General features: G+C 35.7%; 1 protein-coding gene across 1 annotated transcript; it reads right to left on the bottom strand.

Moving 5' to 3' along the window:
* Positions 1-369: 369 nt before the first annotated feature.
* Positions 370-14,137, bottom strand: LOC104072266 (protein DBF4 homolog A-like). The gene is given in 14 exon segments (XM_009573351.1): positions 370-521; positions 524-564; positions 566-634; positions 636-1,427; positions 2,662-2,786; positions 3,119-3,236; positions 5,890-6,021; positions 7,798-7,843; positions 8,116-8,146; positions 9,677-9,753; positions 9,927-9,996; positions 10,550-10,600; positions 11,822-12,016; positions 13,970-14,137. Coding segments are annotated over 14 exon segments (2,067 nt in total).
* Positions 14,138-16,610: the final 2,473 nt, after the last annotated feature.

Below are 16,610 nucleotides of genomic sequence, written 5' to 3'. Positions count from 1 at the left end.
GACTGCCTTGTTTACAATGGAACATCCGGTTATTTATAATATGGTTATTTAGAACATACCATAATCAATGATTTTAGAAAATGACTGTATCCAAATGCAGCTACATCATGCTTACTGGTTGCCTAGCAATTAATTTAACCCCAAATCTGGGGTCAGAGCCTTGTGCTAGCTGTGATAAAGCAGTACCTTTTAAGAAAAAAAAACCCACACCTTAGTTTTATTTTTCATATTTACATATACAGAAGTTTTTGCATTAAAAAATTTGAAAACCAAACCATCTGTACATATAATACAGCAATTAAAGTTTCCATGAATAAAATCTTAAATTTGCAAGTTTATTTGAAAATCATTATATTAAATAAAGCAGCATTAAAATCCAACAAACGGGAATGAGCATGAAGAGGAAAATAATGACCACGTAACATTTGTATTCTGCCCTTCCCATGTATCTTTTATGCTAGTTGAACCTTTGTTCTCAGTGTAACCTAAAAAACCTCCAGATTCTGAGTTTATTTCACTTTCTGAAATAATTCCAGTAGGGAATGCACTGGTGAGCTACACGATCTTCTCTTCAGGAACAGACAGTCCATCCGTATACTTTACGCATAACTCCATATTCTGTTTCCAGGTTTCTTTTATTTCTTCCCAAGTAAAGCTTCACTTTTCTGCGCAGCTTTCCAGACGGTGAACTATGTGCAGTGCTGGCAGCCAATTCATTAAGTTCTTTGTTTATAGCAGTATCAGATACCCCAGCCTCCAGAACTACATTGTGCTGCATCTGTTGATGATTATCACACAAATCATGATGTTTCTTGACAAATGTAGGATTGGCATCTGTTTTTTTCAAACACTTTGCTGGTAGAACTACTGCATTATTTAATTTTCGTTTTGGCTGTGATAGGTTTTTGTCTTTTTCACTAAAATCTGTAACTTGAGTATGAGAATATAAAGTATACATGCCTTCCTGAAAACACTGTATATCCTTTTTATTTACTTCTGGTTCCAGTATTTCTTTACTGAATGGCTCATAAACTCGAGACAAGTTCTCCGTGCCTGCTTTGTCATCTTTCTGAGGGGGTGGTTGTATGAAATTTGATGATACAACAGTCTCTCTTAAGTTTGCAGCACAGGAGCAATCAGTTTTGATATTTTCATCATTATTTCTGATCTTACCTTTTAGTTCTGAAGGTTGTGACAGGTGACAATACAGAACTGAACAGACAGATCCAGAAATAGGGGTAGGTATTGGCACAGAATTTGGCTGTACTTCTGCAGGCTGGTGATCCAGTTTGAGTGTCCGCATTGCCGTATCCTTCCATGAGTAACTTCTCAATGAAATGCGTTGCTTTTTCAGTTTTTCTTTCAGCTCATCTGGTCTAGTTATCTTTCCAGTAATAGGAGAAAAATATCCTGTACTACATTTTGTCCTATAATGAAATTTTTTAAAATTATTAACACACACTTGAAAGAAACGTGGGTAACATAACTCCATATGCAACTGCTTTTAGAAAAGCAACTGAACTGACAAAGTAATTTTTGTTTCTACGTTAAAAGGAAGGATATTTAGGGTAGCAACACACTATTTCTACAGGAACAGAGTGCCTTATATTTGAATTTGATGTTTTCTTATTGATTTCTACAGCTCATAAAATTGTTTCAAAAATACACAAAGTAAGCAGTCTAGTATTTCAGTAAATCTAAATTCACAGTGGTATTAAGAACAAAAGAAGCTAATGAATGTAACGCAATGACTATAAATACTTACAAATATTCTATGCTACATACACACAAAATTAGCATAATTATATAGGCTTTTCTTGACATAGTATTTCAAACCTAACCACTCAGTATTTTTAAATCACAAAAGGAATAAAGGCTTGCCTTCATTAGGATATCAGTTGTTTGACTCTATTTGCATTTCTTTGATTTCACTAAGAATATCTTTACTTCTTCAATACTTTTTTTTTTTTTTTAAAAGAAATGAGAAAGTTATTCCTTATCTCCTGACTCATTTGCAAACAAATCAGAGCAATCTTGAATGAGTTACCGTTCCAAGTAATGAAGACACTGGTGCCTACAGTCCAAGACATGAAACAAGTCCTTCTCTCCCATTTAAGCTTTTGAGCTACGAAGAAGAAAGGAAAATCTGCTTTTTTTGTCCAGCACAGGCAGGACAGAAGCTAAGAGGCTTAGAGTAGAGATAGGAAGATACAGATTAGACTAGGAAAAGTTTTTCCACTGGTAAGGATATCAGATTGTCTGAGGAGGGTATCACAGGCTACTAAAAATATCAGAAAGTTTTTAGAGCAAAATGTCCAGACATTGCTGTCCTTCTGTCAGTAATATTTTAGTACAGTAGATCTTGCTTTTCTGAAGTTCAAGGATAGGTAGGACAACTTTTGGCAATTCCTTTCCATCTCGTTTTCCTGTGATGCCATCTGCACTTTTAATTTTTTTATTTGGGTTCCTGCCCCACCCCCAATTCCTGCTTTATAGAACTGATTTGCCAGGTGAAACTGCACTGCAAATTTCAGTGATTTATTTCAGACTGGAAAATACAAATTTATTCTGTACCAGATCCAGAATTTCAGAACTAAGTATCTTTATGTTCAATGCCTTAACTCACAGAAACTTTAAAATTTAGGTAAAAAGGTGACTTACCTTTTTATGTTTTTTACATCATCTTTGTATTCAACAAACTCATAAACCAACTTTGAGATTATATCATCAACAACTTGATATTGTGTGCTTTGTGCAAAATTTCGGTGCTGTTCACTTTCAAGATGCTGGAATTAAAGAAAAAATATGAAACAAATATCATACTACAGACATGAATATACAAGTCAACAGTATGATATGGAGCAGTAAGTAAGTATCATTAATTTATTACCAATGTCTCTGAGACATGAACTATTAGTTCCTTCAGCTACCATAGAGGCAGCAATCAATAATTAAAACCTACATGGGAAAAAAAATACCCGCTTGCTGCTTTTTAGGAGATATATACAGAAATCTTTTAAGACAAAAAAATACATTGAACTGGCAAGTAGAAACCATTGTTGATACCACACTTAAGAGATATGACTGTATCAAAGCATATACTTGACATTTCACATACTGTTTGTAGATCTTCGTATTTCTTCCCACAACATTCACAATATCCTCTCTTTTTTTTGTCCTTCTGAGGGAGCTGAACAGGAGGAGTTCCACAGTCCTTGTCACTATTTATTTTGTTTCTGTTAACAGAAAAGACATATTAATGAATCTCAAATATGGAGCTGAGCTCTATACTTGCCTCTCACAGCATGTTCACTCTTTTTCCCTTAATTTGAAGAAAAAGATCTCTTTATTTCCCCCCAAACTATTTATATTATGTTAGTCAATGCTTAGGAAAAACAAAGAGAAAAATTATGCATTAATTAAAAAAAAGATTTACTGCAACAAGACAGGTAGACCCAGTGGAACTGTATGTAAGCATAAAACATCCAGGTTAGTACAGATGTACTACTATCACTGACTCAGAATAAACAATGCAAAATTACTAAACAAAAAAATCTCACTTGACAAGTCAAAGGATATATTGAAATCTCTGTGCATAGATGATAAAGGAAAAGGAGGTTTGATAAAATCAAAATTAGAAAAAAAGAAAAAAAGAAGTCCTCTAACATCTCATCGACTGTCAGTACTTTTGATGCCAAGAAAACACACAGCAAAAACATTTGGTCTACCAGATGAACTCTCATTCTTTGGTAAAAGCAAAGAACAGGATTATTTGTTGGTTATATGTAGCTTTTGAATATGGCTGACCAAATGCCATTTTGTCCTGTTTTTCTAGGTACAGGCTAAGTGGAAATAGGAGGAAGTGAACCTCAAGTTCTTCCTGGAGATTAAAACACGAAGAGGTTTTCAATAGCTGCTCCATGACCTTCAGAGTCCTCATCTGGGGAGAGCTACTGTTTGCTGCAATTCACTATTAAACCACCTAAGGATGATATGCTAGCAGTAAAGCAAAACCATCTCTCTCTACTTCCCTTTTACTTCAGAGGAATAGTGCCATCTCCCTGTCTAGCCAAAAATCATTCTGACAGACTTTACCAAGTAGCTGCATAGATCTAAGCTCAGGACTTTACATCAAAAAACCTGTCCCAAAAAATCTCTAACTTACAAAGCAATGTACTGCTCAGCATAATAAGTGTACACCTTTTTCAAGAATCACTTTCAATCAACAAGTCTAAATTGGTAACACCTGCCCCAGCATTTGTTGGGTTCCACAGGATAGGCTCCACCTAACTACGTACTTTTACTATTACACTAGCCTTTTCACCTTCCCTCTTCAGAACTGTAAAAATCACAGAGAACCAGTAAAGCAGGATATAAGCAACTGCATTTATTATTTGAAGATTGAATAATGTCTGCAGGTCTTGCCTGATGCAGAAGCATGTAGACAAGTGGGCACTCCCCCTTCTCTCTCCTGAAACTGACATTCCTCACATTTACCTGCCGAGTACAAAATAATCTCCCACTTAAGTATCTCTTTGGCATGTGCCAACCTGAAAGATTAAATAGGACATAACTGCTGGAATTTTTAATATATCATATTCCTTAATCCATATAAATGAAAAGAATATTGCCTTTTTTTTTTTCCCCCAATGCTTTAAAAAGAATGGGCCTTTCTAACCCCCTCTGAAGAGACACCATCAGAAATTGCCTTATTACTGCAAGGCTGCAATTCTAGCTGCTTTGCTTTTTCATACTGCTACATTCACTGCAATTAAGAAAAAAAAAATTTAATCATGGCAACATCAGCTGAAAACCTCCAGCAAGCTGCTTTGCTTTTTCATACTGCTACATTCACTGCAATTAAGAAAAAAAAAAATTTAATCATGGCAACATCAGCTGAAAACCTCCAGCAATACAATAAATGGTGAAGACTGGGCAGAACATGAACAGCAAAGAAGCTATTTTATAAAGAAAACAAGTATCAAACCTAAATAAGTCTTAGACCCTGAGGACAGAAAAGCAGCAAAAGTTACTAGACACAGGAAGTTCCACATATAGCAAAGCTACCTTTCACCTAAGTATCTTCAGTCTCTCACGTGAATCAATTTTAGAAGTCAATGAAACAATCATTAATACTGCAGATACGCTAGGTAGAAGAAATTCAAAACAATAGTTTGATTCACCAAAAAAACCAGATAATTAAGACTCCTAAGTACTCATAAAATTGATTTACCAAAAGTCCTAACTGCATCTGGAGTGCTCAAATAGAGCCTAAATGTCAAAATGTATCATATAAACACTTGCTGCAAGACCAGCTGCAATCCTACTGGGAAGTTGGCATCCGCTTTTCATCTCTGAAGAGTTGAAGCAGTATTTGCAGTATAATTTCTGTAAATTAGACTTTATCAACAATGTGCACTCCTTATCAACAGTGATTTTGCACTGTGACTGAATATCACTGTTCTAAAAATTTTTAACTGCCTACTTTAGCATTATACTGACAAATATCAAAAGAAGTTTCAAGAAATCCACTTCCTGTAAAATACTTACTGGATGGCATCCAAGATGAGGACAAAGAAGAAACCAGTGGCAGAAAAGAAAAAAATATCTTATGCTGACCCACAGTGATAGGAGAAGGCCGCATTTTTGGATGTACGCATCTCTATGTCCAAAAAAAGGACTAAAGACAGGATAAAGAGGGTACAGAAAGACAGACAGACACCAACAGTTACAGTGCAGCAAATATATCAGCTAAGACATGGCTATTAGTATTAAATATCACACAAAATTAGAAGCAGAGCAATTACTTCAGAAAACAATTACTTTAGAATTATTTTAGAGAACCGCCCTCTCCTCTATCCACACCTCAACAAGAAGTTTTCAACAAACCTTTGCTTAGACTGAGTTTGCTTTTGACCAGGAGGATGCTTCTTATCCACCTCAAATGGGCTATATGGTTTTGGAACACAGTAGTTCAGAACTGGAAAACTGGGTAACTGCAGATAAAACGGTCGGTAGCGGCTGTATTAGACAAAACAAGTGCATTAGAACCATCAGAAATGGAAAAAGGAATTTATAGCACAAATTACAATTGGGTCAAAAATCTTGAAAAAGTGTTTCTCTTTTACATATAACATACACAGAATGATAAATATCCCAGAATAAGTCACTCCTTCCTCCCTATAAACTTGATACTTTCTCAAAATAGATTTACCTTAAGCTTCCATAGCTGTCTTACACATTCCCTGGGGTATGGCTTTCATGCCTATTTATTGTTGGGGGGGGTTGGGTAACCAATAAAACTAAGAACAATTTGGATGATGGTGCATCTGTGTTCCTGAGAAGTAGCTATAGCAGTTCCTAACATCCAATGAATTTTTTTTTTCATTTTACCATTTTCTTCCTTTTTGACAAATTTTAATCAAGTCACCATTCAAAATACAAAACTGACCTTTTCGTTTTCCAGAAAGATAATTTTCCTGTACAGCACTGTACTTAGAAAGATACAGAACTAGCAACTGTACCATTGCTCTGAATATATTAAAAATCTTTAAAATAGGGCATGCCAGAAGTTCACACACTGAATCATTTGACTGAAATGCTGATGCCAGAGTTCAGTCTGATTTTTTTCCCCACATTACTATTATAAGCTACCCAGGCAGAAGAAAAAGAGCAAGTCTGCATAATAGGGACAGCTAAGCATCTTGCTCTGCTTCTGAACTGTTACTTATGTTGCATAAACATTTAAACATTAAAAAACATTGTTTACGTTACATAAACATTTAAAAGTGTTTCAGGTGTTTGGTACACGGCTACATTCAGAAGTCAAATTCTCACATATTTATATATGAATTTCTTGTACTTAGAACCGTTTGTCCAATTCTCTCCACTACCCTCATGTCCCTCATACCTATTACACCAACTTGGTGTAAGACCAGGTTTAGATCTCTTTTTTTAATTCAGGAAAGTACCAAAAAATGAGGTCAAAGAATTTGGAGCTTATAAAGATCATCACAAGGCAGAAGTTAGTTAAGAATATAAAGGTACAAAACATGCTGTGCAGAACTGCATTTTTTATAACTCATTGTTCTCTCAACTTCTGGCAAACCAGTATTTCCTTACACAACCAGGTCTGATCAATTACAGGACCAGAAAGATGTGAACATTTTAAAGGCTGAAAATATCAGATTTCATGCTACTGTGGATATTGAAATCAAATTAATAGCTTTTTTTTCCTTTTAAAAAGAAATGATTGAACAGGAAATTAAACCTAATTTCAAGGGATGATTTTAACTATAACAACTTCCCTTTCCTTACATCTAAACAGTCTCTGCAGGAGATGAATGTTATTGAGTTGGGACTACAGGACTGGAATTTAGTATACAAAGCCTTTCGGGCTATAGTATTTGCATCTAAGAAAAGATGTCAAGGTTCAAAGCTTCCAGGTTTCCTTTTCATTCATATGGCATTTGGCAGAAAGTAGCGCAAAGAACCCACTCTCATGGTCTACAAACTGGAGCTACATATTAACTTTCCACTTCCATTACCTACTGCAAATATTCCCTACTATACTACTACCTGCTCAATCTCATTCAGTGGCTAAACGCAGGTACCTACCCAGAACATACAGAGATGAAAATTTTGTATCTTATTATAAGAGGACAGTATGCCTGGCATCTAAAGTCAGGAAGCGGAAGGAAATGGAAATCTGAAGGCCACTTCCTCAAGGCACACTAAATGTTTCTGAATTACTAAGTTTGAGAACCACATTATTGAATGCATGAAGAGAACACTTACCGACTTCTATCTTCCACCTTGACAAATGGATTTTTCAGTCTACCTGCGAAAGGGGGACAAAAGGAAATTACGAGAGAAATACTTTTCTTCATTCAGCAAGTTACTCCAGTGGCTGAATAAATAAGCAGACATTATTTTAGATCTCATTATGTACGTTTTGACAAACTCTTGATTTCCATGAAGTTTTTCTACATGCTTTTCTTAGACATACAAATTAGAATACAGCACCACACTTGACCAGATGAGAACTGTAGTACATTTTTAAGCATTCAGAATGTAAGGCAAAACAAAAAACTCTACAAATATTGAAATACTTACTTCTTGACTTCGGAGCATTAACTTGTTTTCCCTATTGAAAATAAGACAGAAGGTATAAAATCCCGGTGAATATTATATTGCACTTTAATAAAGATTTAGCTGTAGGTAATTTTAAGTTGTGAAGGTCTCCCTGTATTAATCATGACTTCATACACAGTCACGATAAATTTTGCAGGAAACTAAGCTCATTAGTACTTCAGAAATATGGTGACATATTTCCCAAAGAAATATTTATTTCTACACCACAAAAAAGTGTTCTCCTTGAGAACGTTTCAATTTATTTTTCCTAAAACCAAAACCAAACAACAAACCCACACAGGTAAACCCATTCACTGACTCTCTCCCCTCCCCCAAAATACCTTGCCATGGTTGAAAGTTGATTCTTAAACACGGATAACATTTTTACAACACTTTATAAATGCTAATTAACTACAAGCTGTAAAATGCCACAAAGAACTGCAGATAGCAACATTCTCCAATTAAAATAATTTTTCTCGTTTGAATGCATTTACACAGGTTGGTGTTTTTTTTTTTTTTAAGCAATGAAGATTAAAATTAAAAGGAGTATTTTTGTCTTCAGAAAAGAGTAAAGTCTACATTCAAGCATCAGCTGTTAGCTGCAATTGATTCTAGTAAAGGTACAAACTTATATTTTATACTACTTGCAAAAAAACCCCAGCCTGCTATCCATGAACACCGATATACTGATGATTTAGCAGAGGATTTCATGTGGCCTCAATAATTAGCGAATATTGCATTCCAAAACAACGTAACATACACTACATGGTACGTTTCCATTTACTTATCACAGACCCCTGCCTGGACTAGATAACTGTACCACTTCATCTGTTTAATTTAAATTACAGAGCAACTGCAAATGGAGCACACAAGCAGCTAAAACGGTTTCAGTGTCTCACTATATTATACACTAAAATCTGGAGAAATCAGAATTTTCACATGCCAACTGCACATTATTGGCAGAATAGCTCAAAGATGCTTTATGCTAGTTCTTTACAAGACTAGGAAGGAAAAGATGCACAGTTGAGCAACAGACGCAGACTCCCTAGACACAGCTTCTTCAGGAAATGTAACTGTGATTCTTCAAAAGGGCCCATCAAAAGGAAAGGGTTTCTAATTACTGTGTCATAGGGAAAATTACACAAGGCAACTTAACCACAATCTACATCATACTAAAACCAACCTACGTTTTTTTTTAATTATTTATTATTTTTGAGGCAGGCAGAATGGAAATTTCAGACAGTTCAGTACTTCCGATTCTGAGATATCCTTTGCAAGAGCAAAGGTCTACACATTATTTAATCAATGCTACTATGGAATTTATTTTTTAATAATGCTGAAATGTATAGCTAATACCTTCTACTTTTCAAAAACCGTTTTTAAATCAGTTCATAAAACATACTGGTCTGTGAAAAACTGAACATGAGCAAGACTTCATTAAAATAAAATCTGTAAACTTCACAGTAGGTAGTATTTAGTACACCTGTGTTTTCTCAGTTAATGAAACAAATGGCATTTTTACAAACGGCAAAGAGCCACTTACCACATCTTTAAAAGAACTGCCTACTCTTTTGATTAGGTAGAGCTCCTTTTTCTTTTGTTCAATGTAATTCTTAACATCTGGCAAAAAGAGGCAGAATTATACTCAGCTGAGCTTATTTTTGTATGTTTTTGTCATTTTGTCATTTTGTCATACTAAAAATTTGTCATTTTTAGTATTTTGAATTCAAAAAAAGAATAATTAAATGAGTGTTACAAGTTCAAGTTAGACTTCATGAAACACAAATATTTACCATCAATATGAAGTATCTTCACTCCCCAACTCAAAGCATTGGATAGTATACTACCAGAGGGGATTAAGTCCTGCAAATGAGAAATTATATTAATAATTTTAAGCAATATATGGTAACTATGTAAAATAATTACAAACATATTACAACATGTAATATGAAAGCTGAGATCAAAGTGCAGATGCTTTGCTTCTTGCCAAAAGACCATCGCTCTCCTCAACGGACTCTTCCATCTCCATGTCACAGCACTTCACCATCAAAAGATTATATTTAACCTTTCGTAAAGCCAAAACTGTTCTCTGTCGTCACATTTTATGGTAAGATTTGAAGACAGTGAATTTATATATTTACTTTAACTTCACGAGCATCTCTCAAATGCTAGCTATATTAGCAATCCTGATAAATTATAATACTGGTCATAAGACTCCACAGACTTCCAATTCTTCAAGAAGTACCCAGAAAGCATGACCTGACAGTTTTACTTAGGACGATTCCTTGACTTCTGCCTGAGCGTTCCATGAGGGACTTATCTCTTACACCACTAAGACCACTCTTACTACTGCTTGTTTTCTAGAAGAGCAAAACCAAAGTTTCTTAAGCACAAATTCATTGATTACTTGGCTTACCTGCTCTTTGATTGCTTTTTCTACTAAGGATTTTCCTCTGCTCATACGTACCTATATTAAAACAGAAACACGTTTGTAGCAAATTAGAACTCATTTGAAAAAAACAAAAGGTAAGACAATTTACATTGTTGCTAACAAATATGTATTTTAGCTATGACAGTCTCCTGTTCACTGTACTGGTATTTTTCATTAATTCGCATCTTCCCCACAAGGTTACGGTTGATACAGTCTGGGGGAAGGAAGGGTGGGGAAAGAAAAAAAAACCAAGACAAGAAGTAATCGTTTTCAGCCAAAGCAGATCACTGCATGGCTGAAGCGATGTTAGTGCTGGAACAACAAAGATGGTGGGAATAAGCAGCCAGTGGCACATGCCAAACGATGAGGTTTCATCAGCTGGACTTGTGCCAAATTAAGCTAACTGTTATGAATATAATCACAGCCTCTGTCTTATCCCCACCTTTTCTATCACCAGTGCATCTCCTTTTGTACTGTATGCTGTTTATTCATAATAAGCATGCCTTTACCTATCCAGGTTATTTGCAAAATGAGGCGATCTCATCTATGCAATGCAAAGACCAGCCCAAGGACTGGCTTGCAGTCATGTTTCTAAATAAGTACCATGTATATAGTACAGCTATTTGTTTCCAACTGTATTTTGAAAGGATGCAAGACTTGCCTACGTAAGAAACCTCACATAAATCTGCACAAATTCAGATATTAACTGTTGCAATTAATAAGATCCTCTAAGAAAGAGCTCAGAAAAACTTAATATTCATAATGTTCAATTTTAAGTATTTCCTTGAACTACTATCAAAGAGTGCTTCTGTAGATATTTGCATTAACAACATCACAGCAGCCAGATATTAATAGGCTGTGTTGCTAAAGAGACAGGAACCATTGGATGCCATCGCAAGCCTATCCATATTGATCCAGCTGTCAAACATAACAATGTCAATGTTTAATTGTAAGTCAGGAATACTATATTAGAACAGATTTTAGTGTAGTCTGCTTACTTGCAGAAAAGGCTCCTTTTTTTTAATTAGTTTTTGAAATTTTGCTTAATTAGTTCAAGTTAGTTAAGTTTAACAAGTTAGCCTGAACTAGTCTAAAAGTATGTTTGACCTGCTAAAAAAAAAAAAAAATTAAAAAAACCCCCAATCTTATTCACCCAAGGAACTGTTGCCATCTTTAGGAAACAAAATAGGAGAAAAATTGTAAGAGCATATCCCATGGGTTGTACCTGATTTGCAGTATTATTACTAAGAAACTTACTGTATCTACTATCTTAAATGAACTTCCGTCATGTCGATCTTTTCGGTTGCTAGGATGAGGTGAACTATTTCCTCCATTACATGCAGATTCTGGGCTAGGAACAGGAGAAATCTGACCAAGAGTTGGTGCAAATTTTGCCTCCTTTTTATTAGACACCAGATAGCTGATATCTTTACTAAGAAAACTCTCCACTCTCTAAATATAAAGATATAAAGCAAGTAATTATTTCAGGACAATAAATCAGTAACTCAATTTTACATTGCATACTTTAAAGAAGAGTGACAGAACTTCCAGAAAAATTAAGTTCAAAAACATTGAATTAACAAGAAGGTATTTTCTAAAGATCTGGATGACAGTTACAATTGAACTGTAGTAGCATCTTACCAGTCACAAATTCTAATTTCACTTTCTTAATTTTGTAATCTCTATCAAAAGAACTTTGCTTTGTTTCGATTATTATCATTCTTTGAGCTATCTAGCTGTAATACTTTCAAATAGAAGAATTCAAACACTACACTGAAAAATAACAGAATAATTCAGGGAAAATCACAGTTTATATAATTTTATGTAACAGAAATTACACAGAAGTGTTCAGATAAACTTAAAGACATGTGTATGCAAATGTAATTTACAATTTGCAAGAAGCTATAAATTCACTGAGTTTAGAACCAGCAGAAAAATTAAAATTTCAGGATAGTTACCATGTTTCACACCTACAGTATTCATAGCACTTCTCAAAAATGTAGAAGACTTGAGTAGATTCATAGTATTTTCATACTCAGCAAGACAAAATCTGTGGTTATCCTATGCTCATTCTCTTCTATTTTGCTCCTCCAGTCTTTCGTTACCAACTGTTGTGTGATTATCAGCTCTATTTGTCTTGTTATTTCTTGCCAGTTTATGTAGCTTAAAATATTTTCCTCTTCTCCACTAATCAGTATGGAAAGCACAAATTGCCAGGCAGCAAGCTTGAAACTGTGCCTTCCAATTCTGCTCTATGTACCTTTTACAGAAATGGGACATACGGAGGGAGGCACTTTTGAGTGCACTCCACACAAGTAACAACAAAACACATGTGGTAGTTGATCTTGAGGGTGCTGGGCACCTCAGATTTAGGCATATACTCCTCAGAATAAAACAGAAAAACTTCCTTTTCAGTCTTTGATTTGCAATCTTACCTTTCACACATGAATCCCCAAAATTGTTTTAGAGAGAAAGACAAAAGATAGAATGCACTCATTTAATGCTAAATGTAAAGAGATGCATTTATCTTGAAACCATGTTATTGCTATTCCTTGCCTCTACTGTAATTTCAGACAGCATCTTGATTTACAAGTCAGTTTCTTAAAACTGCTCAGCGCTCCTCTGAGGTGAAAGAAGTATTGCCAAAGCAACGTTCAGAATAGCTAGCAATTTAAGCAGATCCCTTTGCTTCCGTGGTTAAAGGATGTTTAATACTTCAACTGCCAAAATTCCTCTACGCTAATTTAAAATATTCAACTTTAAAGTGGACTAAGCAATTACATTGCTTGTGTGTTACTATGATATGCTGTACTTGCTTGTATCAAAGTGTTTCTTCCATACAGAAGAGGGAATTAGGGGAAAAAAAAAAATTATTAAAATGCTTATAAAATTTATTATTTAAATACGAGTATTTAAAAATACTCATTAATACTCTGTGCTTAGTAACTTTTTTTTGAAAAGAAAAAATAAACATAGTTCAAAAAACTTTAGTAAGCATATGCAAAACACTTCCTCTAATCTCTTTCAGGTTCAGCTGAACAACTTTAGTTGTAACATGTAAATGTGTCAATATAGTCAGAAGCAGCAGAAAAAAATCACCTCAAATAATGAAACTTACTAATTTTGGATACAATTTTAAGCAAATGAATGATCAACTGAAAATAAACCTTTATAATAAACACTATTGTTACAATTAGCAAAGCAGCTTCTAGCAAAAAACACAAAATAATTTGCTGATAAGCTAGTTGTTCATAGTAAACATTAAGACAAACATAAAAAAATAAAATCCCATCACATATAAAATACAAATAACATTAAAATGCAGTCACAAAGAACATGGAAAAGGCATTCCACATGTGCAGATTTTCTTCCTAGTTTCACAAAGGTCTCTGCTCATTAACTTACCCCTCCTAGCTCTTTGAGGTCCTTTCCTATTTTTTCAGAAATCACATTTGATGGAATATCGAGGTAAAACACCTTCCCAGTGAGTGGCTTATATTTAAGTTTCTCTGGTTTTCCTGTATCTTTTTTCACATTCTTCAGAGAAGATCTTATCTCTGGTTTTGCTTGCATTCCATCTGCTGCAAAAAGAAAAGGGAATTTAAAGAGGACTGTGTTTTTTGAACTATGTTTATTTTTTCTTTTCAAAAAGGAAAATTCCTGAATTATGGAAATGGACGAGACAAGCTTCCATGTAATATAGGACTTTTAAAAAATAGCTGTATGTTAAACATGTCAAAATCAAGACATTAATAATAATACCACATATAGCCCTTAAAAGTTTCTTCTTCAAATCATATCCTGAAATGGACTTTTTATTTCAGTTGCTACACAATGCCATCAATTTTCTCACCCAGTTTGGCAAGTATTTGCTCTCTCTGTACCACAGTACATACACTACTTGCAGAGTCACTGAGAATCACAAGAACACCATTTTACAACAGAATCTCTCTCTCTTATTCATATAGACTCATTAGAACAAAAAACGGTCAAAAGTAACTGAAACACCAAAAAATACAAGACCTAGATCCTACTATTTATCTGATTTTGAGCACCCACATGAGATGCAGGAAAACTAAACTTAAAATTCACAACTATTCTAGTTATGACCACTCTTTGTGTCCCAGTGAATTTTACTCTAAAACTAAGAAAACACATACAGCAATTAAACTGTGCTGATGAACTCTCCTGATGCCCAACACAGAGCTATCCATGCAGGCCTAACTGTTAGACTAGACATTTATATAAGCAAATTAAAAAATTCAGTCTGGGTGAGAAATAAGCCTCATTTCTCAAGGGAAATCTTGGGAGTGTGGTAAGAGTTCTATGAAAACAGCAGCTCAATACTGAGTAGCAATCAGAAAAAAGAAAAAGATTAGAAATTGCTAAGAACTGCTAAGAAACAGAAAATAAAATGGATAATTTTATTACGCCACTTCATAAATGCAGGACTCGGCCACATCTTAAATACAGCCTGCAAAAGAGTAACAAGAATGATCAAAGGCATGAAGAATGACCTTGTAGACTAAGACTTTGTCAGTCTGTTAAGTAAATTATTTAGGGGAAAATGAATACAGATATACAAAATCAAGAACACAGAGAGAATGGCTAAACAGTGTATTCCAGTGGAAGAGCTATGAGGCACCAAACAAAACAAGGAGTCAGGTACAAAATGAAAAACAGGAATTGATTCTCTATGCAACAGGGCAATGCTGTGTAGCTTGCTGCCAAAGAATATTGTTAACACTAAGATGCGATTTCTAGGGGAGGCAGCACAAGTAGAAGGAAGCGGAATACTTTGAGAGGTCCTAAATGCATAGAAATGACACACAACTCATGAAGTCCCTGTAGCTAAACACAGCCGGAAACTACGATAATATTATTAGGTGAAAGTAATTATACCTTCTCTGTTCTTACGTACTTCCACAGGAATCCATTTACAACCAATGACAGAGACAGAATCATCCAGGATTGCACATCATTAGCTTTACATTGTCTTTTCTTCCTCAATGACTGACACCCTACTCCTAGTTGCTTCTCTTTTGGAGAAGCTCAAAACAGAGGATGAGGAAGGCTGCTGCCTGAAGCGAGCAGGCCTCTTCTGGAGACAAAAAGCCAACATGCAAAACAGTCCCTCTGTTACGTATTCTCTGCCTCCCTGAAATGGTCTTAGATGGGAGAGGGAGCAGAATCACCACTCACGCTGCAAGATTCTGTAAGTAATGGTTATGAACACACGTAAGTGAAGCAGGAACAGCAGTCAGCTTTGTAGAATCTAGGAGACGAAACTTATCAGAAAAACAGGAAAATGGGGAGGCTTAGGATAGTGTAACTGATTCAGAATCTAAACAAAAAACATGGATGACATGCAGGTGTGCAAGTGAAATTCTGTAATGACCAGGGATCAAATATGGTGTTATACCCAGCACACACATGTGATGGCCAGGGCAGCTCAAAAATTAACACACTGAATGTTGGAATTAATATTGGAAAATACATACTAAACTTCTTGGGGATAATCAAAAGTTTGGAGTGAGTTAGCAGGACTGCAATAACAGCAAAGAGTCTCTCTCGTAAAACGACTGTATTTTAATACCCTGGGAGGTATTAAAATGTGCTGAGGCCTTCCATGCATGCTCCTGATACCAGCCAAGATCTGCCTGGGTGGAGCAGTTTGCAAGCCAGTGGCCTAGCGAATTTCAGCACAGCTACTAGCTTCTTTGCACTACAAGCATCTTGTAAAACAGAACAAGTTAGCTAGCTACCTTTTCAGCTACACGTTTTTACGTTTAACTCCTCAAACCATGCAAAGGTTATTTCAGCTGCCCACCCCTACAAGGCCAGCCCAAAGCGTGCTTACCCGCTAGCCTGAGAGAGGCAAGGGCCCAAACCCAGCACCAGGCTGGCTCCGGGGGCTCACCATGAGAGCCAGGAAGGCGGCACGGGCACCAGGCCGCGGCTGAAAGCGACCCCGCTGACGGTGGGAAAGGCCTGAACCCCCCTACCCCGAGTTCGGAGCCGGAGCGCAGCAGCTCCCCCCCGGGCC

This window comes from Fulmarus glacialis, unplaced genomic scaffold, assembly GCF_000690835.1.
Source record: "Fulmarus glacialis isolate BGI_N327 unplaced genomic scaffold, ASM69083v1 scaffold8832, whole genome shotgun sequence".
Classification (NCBI taxonomy): Eukaryota; Metazoa; Chordata; class Aves; order Procellariiformes; family Procellariidae; genus Fulmarus; species Fulmarus glacialis.
This window is presented reverse-complemented; position numbering and strand designations above follow the sequence as displayed.